At 41.6% G+C, this 11,211-nt stretch overlaps 1 protein-coding gene across 1 annotated transcript; it reads left to right on the forward strand.

Annotated features, from left to right (window-relative positions):
* Positions 1 to 47: 47 nt before the first annotated feature.
* CNOT11 (CCR4-NOT transcription complex subunit 11) lies at positions 48 to 10,637 on the forward strand. Its single transcript, XM_079972803.1, is given in 8 exon segments — positions 48 to 208; positions 210 to 771; positions 3,715 to 3,879; positions 5,657 to 5,809; positions 7,343 to 7,545; positions 7,713 to 7,915; positions 9,423 to 9,519; positions 10,315 to 10,637. Coding segments are annotated over 8 exon segments (1,602 nt in total). The 5' UTR covers positions 48 to 187; the 3' UTR covers positions 10,513 to 10,637.
* Positions 10,638 to 11,211: the final 574 nt, after the last annotated feature.

The raw sequence follows: 11,211 nt of genomic DNA on the forward strand, positions 1-11,211 counted from the left end.
GAGCCCGCTCGCGCGGAGCGATAGCCGCGATGTCTAGATAGAGCGTGGGCGGCAGAACGTTGCGGGAAACATGCGCGCGCACGGGGGAGGGGGTAAATGAATAATGAGAGGAGTAGCTGGTAGGTAGGTAGGCGGGCGAGGTAGCGCGCGCCGGCGAGGCGAGACAGAAGGAAGGGGGCGGAGCTGGATGCCGGCGGGTGGGGCCAGCGTTAGTCCCCCAGCCCGGCTGCGCTACGGAGGCCGCGGGTTCGATACCCGGTGGGGGTTGTAGTAGTAGTAGTAACAATAGTAGTAGTAGTAATAATAGCAATAGTAATAACAGCAGCACCGAGGCGGGGTTCTCTCCTCCTCCGCCGCCTCGTGGAGAGATGAGCCTTTCCCCGAAGGAGCTGTCGAGCCTGCTGAGCATCGTGTCGGAGGAGGCCGGCGGCGGCACCTTCGAAGGCCTCTCCACCGCCTTCCACCACTACTTCGGCAAGGCCGAGCACTTCCGCGTGGGCTCCGTGCTGGTGCTGCTCCTGCAGCAGCCCGACTTGCTGCCCACGCCGCCGCAGCGCCTCACCGCCCTCTACCTGCTGTGGGAGATGTACCGCACCGAGCCGCTCGCCGCCAACCCTTTCGCCGCCATCTTCGCGCACCTCCTCAACCCCGCGCCGCCCGAGAGAACCACCGCCAGCAGCGCCGCCGCCGCCAGCGCCGCCGCCAGCGCCGCCACAGGCCCGGCCGGGGGTGGCGGCGGAGGGGACGACGGCGAGAGGCCTCCGCTCTCAGGTACCGCCGGCCGAACGATTCTCCCCGTGGGGGGAGAAGAGCGGTTTCTGCTCAGCAGCAGCGCCTCCTTTCCCACACCTTAGTTGTACGTTTGAATCGGGGTTGGGGGAAACCCGTGGCCGCCCGGATGGTGCTGGGCTCCAGTCCCGGGGATCATCATCATCATCATCATCATAATATAATACTAATTACTACTACTAGCTCCCACATCTGGAGGGCCGCAGGTTCCTCACCCCTGGCTTAAAGCGGAATAAATGCATTTTTCCGTCTCCCCCATCCACCACAAGTATGTCAGGATTTACGGTGTTGTTTTTGAACTCCTTTCTTTCATTTAAGTTACTGCTTGCCCTGTGCATGTTGATTCAAAAGCATGTCCCGTTGAGTTCAATCAGGCTTGCTCCTCCCAGCCCGTGAATACAGTATAGGATTGTAGCTTTAGCCCCAGTGATTAATAATAATAATAATAATAATAATAATACTTAGAGCTCCCACATCTGGAGAGCCACAGGTTCCTCACCAAAGACTTAAAAGGAATAGATGCATTTTTCCTCCCCACCACCACAAGTATGTCAGGATTTTAAGGTGGTTTTTTTGAACTCCTTTCTTACCTGTGATTCCTCCACCCACATCATTTTCATTTCAGTTACTGCTTATCCTGTGCATGTTGATTCAGAAGCATGTCTCATTGAGTTCAATCAGACTTGCTCCCATGAATGTACTTGTATAGGATTGCAGCTTTACTCTCTTGTTGTCTTAACTTTGGTATTGCCTTTGGATGTGTGTGGCATGCTTTTTTTGGGTGGCCCTGATTTAATGGCTGTCATACTGCCTTCCTAATCATCATTGTTTATTCTCAAGTAAACAGCCTCCATCACTTCCCTACTCAGTCACATAGCATCACACATAAGTGGGCCAGAGCCCCTGGGGGGAAATGCCCTTGTGAAATATTATGAAACGTTCATGTTTCTAGCATGCTGGCTGTGAGTAGGGAAGGGTTTTAGAGGGGTTTAACACTTTTGTGTTAGGTGATCTTGAACCTATTGGGTAATAGGTACCCATCTTGCAAAGTGACCCCTCCCTGGTTACAGTGCATAGGCTCATCTAAATTTAGGTGAAAACTTGTGATGCTTACACAGATTGGAAACGAACATTTAAAAAAAAATGTAATTAATGTAAGCTACCTTGAAAAAAAATATTTGAAAGGCAGGGTAAAAATGGATTAAATAAATATATTTATCTAGTTTAATATTATGGCTTTGTAAGGAAGAGTGTGTATGCATTCATGCATGATGACATTGATAGCCACTCATGCCGTCTCACTAAATTCACATGCAACAAAATACAGTAGTCCCTTGGTTTCTCAAACTTAATCCGTTCCAGAAGTCAGTTCCACAACCAAAGTGTTCCAAAACCAAGGCACGCTTTCCCATAGAAAGTAATGCAAAGTGGATTAATCCGTTCCAGACTTTAAAAAACTCCTAAAACAGCAGTTTAACATGAATTTTACTATCTAACGAGGCCATTGAGCCATAAAATGAAAGTAATAATCAATGTACTGCGGTCACACAATCAGTAGCCGAACTGGGCTCCACACAGTCACATAAGCAAAAACAAAAGAGCTGCAAATACAAAAATGCAAAATAAATAGCAAAAGCAGACAGACCTCAGCATAACACTAAAAACGGAAGTGTGGCACTCAAAATGGAACATGTACAGCTTCCGAAAAATGTTTGCAAGCCAGAACACTTACTTCTGGGTTTGCAGTGTTTGGGTTCCAAGTTGTTAGAGTACCATGGCGTTTGAGAACCAAGGTACCACTGTAGATATTTGTGTGATCATAATAGATCCTTTTTTGTAAACAAGAATTATATATGTATGAAAATCAACCAGTTTCAGTGGTTTATTAAAGCCAGAACTTTGAATTGTGTTTAAGAAGCCAGGGCCTGACTTTGGCAATAGTGCCTTCTGTCATAATTAAGTCTCTTATTAAAAATATAAGAGCCCTGCTGGATTAGACAAATGACTCATCTAGTCCAGCATTCTGTTCCCACAGTTGCTAGTCAGATGTTTGTGGGAAGTTCACATGCAAGATTTGCACACAGTAATCCACTTCTGCTCGTGCTCTCCAGTAGGTTAGAGACTTACTGCTTCTGAAAGTGGAAGTGGTACATGGCTGTCATAACTAGTAGCCATTGATAACCTAATTCTCCTTCCCCCAAGTGAGGCGTGCCTGGCTCATTGACTTTCAGGACAAATTTTAAAACATTCATGTTTACTTTAGGTATTTGATGACTAAAAGACACTGTTCCTGACAGATCCTTAGTTGAGAATGTTGTTTTAAAAACAAATTTTAAAAACTTTTATCACTGCTGCTCTGGGCTCCTTTGAAAGAAAGGTTGGGATATAAATAAATATGTTACTGTTCTTATTAGTAGCAACAACAAAAACCTGTAAAACATGTCATGAGTTGGTTAGATGAGTAAGAAAGTATTAATTCCTATATATAAATTGGGGAGAATAATGTTTGTGACCCTAATTGTAATTGCAAAATATGAGGATGTGTTTGTTGATGCCAAGGAAATGTGTAAAATATGAGGACAATGTAGCAAAAGTACCAGTCTAAAAGGTTATTTTAAAAGTCTTTCAGAATATGTAAGTTGAGGTGAGGAAAATTCATTTTAAAAATACTGTTCTAATTCTGAGTATTCAGTTACTGTACAAACAGATGCTGTTTTAGCTAGTTTAATTTACAGCCAAACAAAACTTTCTGTTTTTGGTTGTATGTTTATACATAAATCACTTGCATTTCACGTAAACCCAGTTGTTAGAGAAGAGTGCAAAATATTTCTACCCATTTGTTACATCAAGTTAATATTTGTATTTCAGTATGTATAAAGTACTATTTTTAGCACATGAAATCCTGAAATGCTGTTGCCTTTCCAGGTTTTCTGCCTCCTATAACCCCGCCAGAGAAATTCTTTCTTTCCCAGCTGATGTTGGCCCCACCTAGAGAGCTCTTCAAAAAGACCCCAAGACAGATTGCATCAATGGATGTAGGAAATATGGGGCAATCTGTGGATATCAGCGGCCTTCAGCTGGCTTTGGCAGGTAAAAATTTATTGTTCTTGCTGAGATCTGATCCTGCTCTAGAATGAATGACATTTGCACTACCTTTGTTCTTGTGCTAAGTGTGTGCGTAGAAGAGTCGTAAGAGAGTGGCTGTGTTCTTGTGCTTGCAAGCTAATGTTTGTATTTTTATAGTACGTGTTTACAGTACGTTGCTGAATTTGAACATGAATTCGTCACACTGAATTTGTCAGTGTGTGGCTTTTAAGAAGCAATTATTGGCATGCTGAAAGGTGGAAAAATGATTCTTTCTGGTCAGCGGCTGTGTATTCTGGCAGTTCTGCCTCTAAGATGTGGGCAAGAAAAGCTATTGCCAGAAAGAACAAGGAGAGAAAACAGTTGATTTAATTGTTCCCCCTAGAACACTACTAAGGTGAATAGGCAAGGCACTCTGCAGGAATCAGAATGGAACTTCCATGTTTCTAAACAAAGAGGAACAGAAAAAATGATTCGAATTTGATTTACACTTGGACAGTTGATGTTAAAACAAACTCCCTAACTTTTACAAAGAGAAGTTGAGCATTTTGCTCTTCACACTGCTGGGATAATTTTTCAAATAAATTCCCATTTTGTGCTTTTTGTAGCTAGTTTTGTCACTAAGCTTCTTGCCAATTACGTGTCATATGTTGCTTTGGAAAAGGAAAAGTATTCTGGCAATGTACTGTGTTAAGTACAAACTGTTTATTTGATGGAAGACTTAGTTGATTAAGGATCAGTGACCTCTATTGAAATCAGATTTTTTCCAGCACCCTCCCTTTCAAATCAAAGGAGACTTCCTGGAATTGACGAACAAGGGGAAAATACTGCACTAAAATATCTCAATTTGTTTTCAGTTTGAATAGTGCGTAGTGTTTTCCCCTCTTAACTTGAAGATGTTTCTGAGGTCATATTTTGCTATTTCTAGAAATATTTTCAGGCATTATTTTACATACTTGTTTAGAATATGATATAAAAAGCTGGTGTATGTGCACATGAGTAAGAACAGGCTTCCTGAACCTCGGCCCTCCAGATGTTTTGAGACTACAATTCCCAGAATCCCTGACCACTGATCCTGCTAGCTAGGGATCATGGGAGTTGTAGGCCAAAAACATCTGGAGGGCCAAGGTTGAGGAAGCCTGAGTAAGAACTATAAAATACACCCAGAGCCCTTTTTTTACAAATAGCCTTTGCTGTGTCAGTTTCTAATTCTGAAAAGTATATTAAAATATGGCTTGTGGTTCACAGCTGTGCACACAAATTGTTACCTAAAATTACAGTCAAGGGACCACAGATTCATACTTAGCACCAACCCTGCCTCCGCCCTCATATTGTGTTTCTGTGTGGTCCTCTCCTTGATACTGTGCTGAGCTCTGGAAGCAATTGGAAAGCACTGGAGAATTAGAGAGAGCCTCTTCAATGCCTAGAGAAGAATTATAATTCTCTCAGAACTTGTGCTTAGCTCATCTCAACCAGTGTTGAGCTCACAAGTGCTTTTGTGAGTTCTCGAGACTTAGACTCTAAGTTCTCAGGCTCTTCCAAACAGTGCCCTTGAATTACAGTAAGCCTTGTTACCTTATTGTGAGATGGGTGCATAAAAATAAAAACAGCCTCTGATCAGATTTATAGTTCATGATGTCAGCTCAAACTTATGAATCCTGATTCTTGTGGTTACTCATGTTGAGTATGGGTTTCATCCAGTGGTGTTGCTCAGTTGACAATTTTGTTTGTTTTACTCAAGATCACATGCACTGAACATTGTGTTAACCATTTTCCCTTTTAGAACGTCAGTCTGAACTGCCGACACAGAGTAAAGCGAGTTTCCCCAGCATTCTCAGTGACCCTGACCCGGATTCTTCAAATTCTGGTTTTGACAGCTCTGTTGCCTCCCAGATCACTGAAGCTCTAGTGAGTGGACCAAAACCACCTATTGAAAGTATGCATTACTTTCTGTAATCTTTCACCCACTTACAGCATAAAATAGCTATAACATTAGTTATAATCCCAGCACTTCATTTCTGTTTGTGATTGTACTGATTGTAGCAAGCTTTAAAACTTGTAAAAAAAACCCTACTTGATTGCAATGAAAGCTTTTCTCCAAAGCAATGGCCAATAGGATGTACCACAAAATAGTTTAGGTTGATTTCTCCTGCACTTCTAGTTTATTAGACTAGCTGAGTTGGTCTGATGCTTTTAACTTCTGCAGGTTGAGGGTCATAGAGTCCTGTTATATTGCAAACACATCCTAAATGAAAATAGTTTCTGTACATTGGCCTGGTTTGCAGGTCATGCTAAGCAAAACCATGTTTTAGCTCCCAGGAAGGAGATTGTGGCTGCTTGGCTCCTCCCTGGTCATTTTGCAGCTGCACTGCACTGAGCAAAACCATGGTTTGGCTTAGTATGTTGTCCAAATCCAGGTTTGTTTATGGTTAGTCTCTCCACACTAACTATAAACTAACCTAGGTTTGTAACCTTAGTTCTAATAAGTAGTACAGTGGTACCTCGGGTTAAGTACTTAATTCGTTCTGGAGATCCGTTCTTAACCTGAAACTGTTCTTAACCTGAAGCACCACTTTAGCTAATGGGGCTTCCCGCTTCCGCTTGCACTGCCGGAGCACAATTTCTGTTCTCATCCCGAAGCAAAGTTCTTAACCCAAGGTACTATTTCTGGGTTAGTGGAGTCTGTAACCTGAAGCGTATGTAACCCGAGGTACCACCATACTATGGTTCAGTCCTGTGCTATATTCTACCATTATTCTAGCTATGAACGAAGAACTAGAATATACTTAGGACTCATCTGCACTGCACATAAAGCCGTTTCATCTCTGTAAAACAAAGTCACAACTTCCCCCAAAGAATCATGGGAACTGTAGTTTGTTGAGGGTGCTGAGAGTTGTTAAGAGACCCTTGTTCCCTTCACATAGGCAGAGTTCCTTGGGAAGAGGAATTGATTGACAAAATGCTATTGAGAGCTGTTGCTCTTTCAGGGGAATAGTGTTCTCCTAACAGCTCTTAGTACCCCTTTACAGTCGCCAGAATTCTTTGGGGGAAGCCATGACTGTTTAGAGTGGTAGGAGACTGCTTTGAAAGAATAGTGAAGATGGGGCCTTATACTCCAGTTTATACTATCAGGTTTCTGAATGGATTTGTAATTTTTCATCATGCCCTAAGTGTCGCCGTAGAATTCATCCAGATCACCATGCGACAGATTGCCCACAGGTTTTTATGGTGTTTTATCAATTACCCTGTTTTGGAATTGGAGGTTTTAGCAAAGTTCTCAGCTGCAAACATTGCACCACTATCGTATTTGAACTATCACGATTGTTTCACGGAGCCTGACAGTATGGCATAGTGTATTTCATTACGTGTTCAGAATGTAATGCTTAGGGAGAAGTGAGCATAATATTTAGTAGGCTTTCTGTACCAGGTGCTTTCAGATTGATGATATGAATGCAAATTATTTTTCCAGGCCATTTTCGTCCAGAATTCATACGACCCCCGCCTCCACTTCACATTTGTGAGGATGAGCTCGCTTGGTTGAACCCGATAGAGCCAGATCATGCCATTCAGTGGGACAAGTCAATGTGTGTGAAAAACAGTGCCGGAGTGGAAATCAAACGAATCATGGCCAAGGCTTTCAAAAGTCCTTTGTCATCAGCACAGCAAACGCAGGTGTGTGTAGTAGTCAGATGGTACATAGTCCAATTCTATTACTGTGCATTTTCTAATGTGAGCTTAAAGTATCCTTAAACTTGAAAGTAGTATATAGTATTGTCACCTATATTTTGTTGTGCCTTGTTAAGTCTTAAGGTGTCCATTTATTTATTTTCTCTCTGCAGCTTCTTGGAGAATTGGAGAAAGACCCCAAGCTTGTTTACCACATTGGCCTCACTCCTGCCAAATTGCCTGATTTAGTGGAAAATAATCCTTTGGTTGCTATAGAAATGCTGCTTAAACTTATGCAGTCAAGTCAGATAACAGAGTATTTTTCAGTCTTGGTCAACATGGACATGTCTCTGCATTCAATGGAAGTTGTCAATCGGTAACTATTTTTCTACTTTAGATTGCTTTGTTGGCATTTTTGAACGAGCTTGATTTCTAGTATCCATGGAGCCAGTTTGGTCCCATCAAGGAACAGTATCCTGGGTGCCTGTATCTGAATGTTGGTGTAGTTCAGTGTTTTGCACTCAGTTCTACGGACAAAGTACATGAGATACAATCAGAAACAGAATTGCTGGATTGGTCCAAAGGATTTGGACCTAATCCTTTACAATGCTGTCATTAAGGGTAGGTTTAATTCCAGCCCACCCTTTTCTTTTCCAGTATAAGAGAATGGCTGCAGTGGGGTGAATTGGCAGCGTTAATTTTTCTTTATCTCTCAAATTTAGTGTTTTGGCCTCCAGATTCAGGGACTACATAAGGGCAGGGAGGTATATTGTGTTCCTATGTACAGAGCATGTGGATGAATTGCATGTGTGCACATAAACAGGAATCCCTGCAACATTTGGACTCTCCATATACATGAGCCCCCTTCCCATTCCTGTCCTAATTTTGCTAGTTTTTAATTAAGCTCATGAAACTGGGAGAGAATGTCATGACAGTTGACCTGTGGATAGTTCAGTGGGGAGAAGCTTTAGGAGTATTCTATATCCTTTTTGTCTTGACAGCCAGTCATTGGAAAGAGCCAGTGCAAGCTCAGAGGAAGATACCCATCTATGCACTTTCAGGATGGTAGAAACGAAACAGCTGGCTGTTTGTAGATGTTATTGAGCCTTTGTGTCCATTCCTATGAAGGGACAGATGGCATTTTAAATTGGGGTGGTATAGTGGGAAAGTAAACATGTACAGCCACTTCATGTTCAGCAAATGTATAACCATCCACAGTGAAAGAGGGTCGTTATCCCATTAGTTGTGATTGACTAGTTCTTGGTAATAATCTCTTAAACAATAATTCCTCCCCAACCTCAGTACAATGTACTATTTTAATGTGCTTTAGTGATGCATTGTTAGCTACCATGGGCATTTCTTAAAACAAACAAGGATAAAAGGTTTTATAAATGTGTAGCACGGCAATTGACAAATCCATTAAATCAAAATCGGCTCATTCTTTCCCTCCCACTGACTTCATTCTAAAGTCTCAGGCAGAGAGATCAGTTCAGAATATATGCAACTGTAGAAGAGGGATATAAATGAAATGAACAATCATACTGTACCATTAAAAAATAAACCATAAGATCAGGATTGTTGTTTTTTTGAAATTTTAAGCTGACTTGTGCACAAAGCAGCCCAAATGAAGCATCAGCCGCACATTTTGAAAGGATAAATTCTCTTCCTGATCTTTTCCCACCTGCAGTTGTATATTTCCTTTTCACACTCCACATAGGTTAATATCACACCATAAATGTAGGAGGCTGTGTGAACATTTGCGAAAATTCATTGTGACTAAATTGTAGTTGCTAAGGAGGCATGGGGTCAACTCCCCCGCAACCCAGCATAGAATTTATGGGTGATCTGCTCATAGTTAATCAACTATTTTCTGTTTCCAACAGTCTTACCACAGCAGTTGATCTTCCTCCAGAATTTATTCACCTTTATATCTCCAACTGTATTTCTACTTGTGAGCAAATTAAGGACAAGTATATGCAGGTAGGTTTTTGGAAGCATTTCAAAATGAGAAACTATTGAAATCCCGGGACTCGTTCACCCAGGCTTGGGGCGGGGTCTGAACATCCTTATGAAACCCTGTACAGAATTTGTACCTGGGAATTTGAAATATTTGCCTTGCTCATGGAGCACAGTATTTTGGTGTCTTACTGTTCTTACTATTCCATACTTTTAAAGTAGGGGTGGCTAATCTATGGCCTTCCAGATATTGCTGGACTCGTTTGCATCGCCTCCAGCTATCTTGGCCAGGGTCCAAGGATGAGCAACACCTGAGCCCGGCCTTGGCTGGGGAGGGCGGGGTATAAATAAAAATTACTATTATTATTATGGAAGGCCAAAAGGTCCCCCACACTTATTAAAGGTATATAAAAGGAACCAAAAGAAGAAGAGGAGGAAAGCACAATCTATTTTTTAGGGTTATTTTCCAAGCAATTAAAATGAAATACTCTAATTCAATCTGTGTTTCTGAATTGTGGCTTTTAGTAATAAGAAAACCATTGGATGATTGAAATTGACACCTGGGCTGGGGGGTTTTTAAGCAGGCTACTTATTGCAGAATTAAAAAAGTGAGTCCTGTAAATTTTAACTTATAAAGAGTTTTGATCTTCTTAAAAGAGATTATATTTCCTTGAAGCTACTTTGTGAGCTGCTGCTTTGTTGGGTCAGCAGTTGGGTCATATATAGTGTTACCATAAGTTTGTCAGCTCCATTAATTTCAGTGAGCCTAATTTGAGTAGAACTAACATAGATATAACCCATGTGTCATCTATGTTTCAGAACCGGCTAGTACGACTTGTGTGCGTCTTTCTACAATCCTTGATTCGGAACAAAATAATTAATGTACAGGACTTATTTATAGAAGTGCAAGCCTTTTGTATTGAATTCAGCCGGATAAGAGAAGCAGCTGGCCTTTTTCGATTGCTGAAGACACTTGACACTGGTGAAAATCCTTCAGAGACGAAGACTTCAAAATAATACTTCATTTGGAAGAATGCTTTATATCGGATTAGGATTCTGTATGATTTTTGTATAGTTCACTATTTGCTTGCAATTAAGATGCTATTTGTGCTGTATTAAATATTGCTTTTTCTGCTGGAGAAGTTTGAATGATGTTGATGAGTCGATGATGTTGAACAAAACCTACTATTAGTGTGGCCTGAAGTCTTCATTGGAGAGCTCCCTAATGCAGGTACCCATGAAAGGCTTCAGTAAATAATCTGTCACAAACTCACAATGAAGGAAACTGCTTGCTCTCCTTACTTAGTTTCTGTTTCCACTGACTTGGCCTCAACATTGAGCACTCCTCAGAGATGCCTCTTTGATTGGATGCCAGGATTCTGAACAGAGAAGAGGTGCAAAGAGATTTCATTAGCCTCCACGGACCTTCTTAAAAATTCCACTGCTCCATAGCAGGGCAGCCATGTGAGATGAGTATTGTATTGCTCAGTTTGACTGCTAAGGTACTCGATTCCAGTAAGCAAGTGTTGTGTTAGCATCTTAATTTACTTGCTTATCGGAGTTAAAGAAAAATAATCAAACCTATCGCAACACAAGTGAAGGGTACTGTTTGTCTTACAAGGCCGAACCAAGTTGAAAAAGCTGCAGATTTTTACCTAAGAAGCAACGGTGAGAAATATTTTTGGGACGCTGATAACTTCATCTTCCCAAGAACAA

The sequence above is a fragment of the Podarcis cretensis genome (assembly GCF_951804945.1).
Source record: "Podarcis cretensis genome assembly, chromosome: 4".
In the NCBI taxonomy this organism is placed as follows: Eukaryota; Metazoa; Chordata; class Lepidosauria; order Squamata; family Lacertidae; genus Podarcis; species Podarcis cretensis.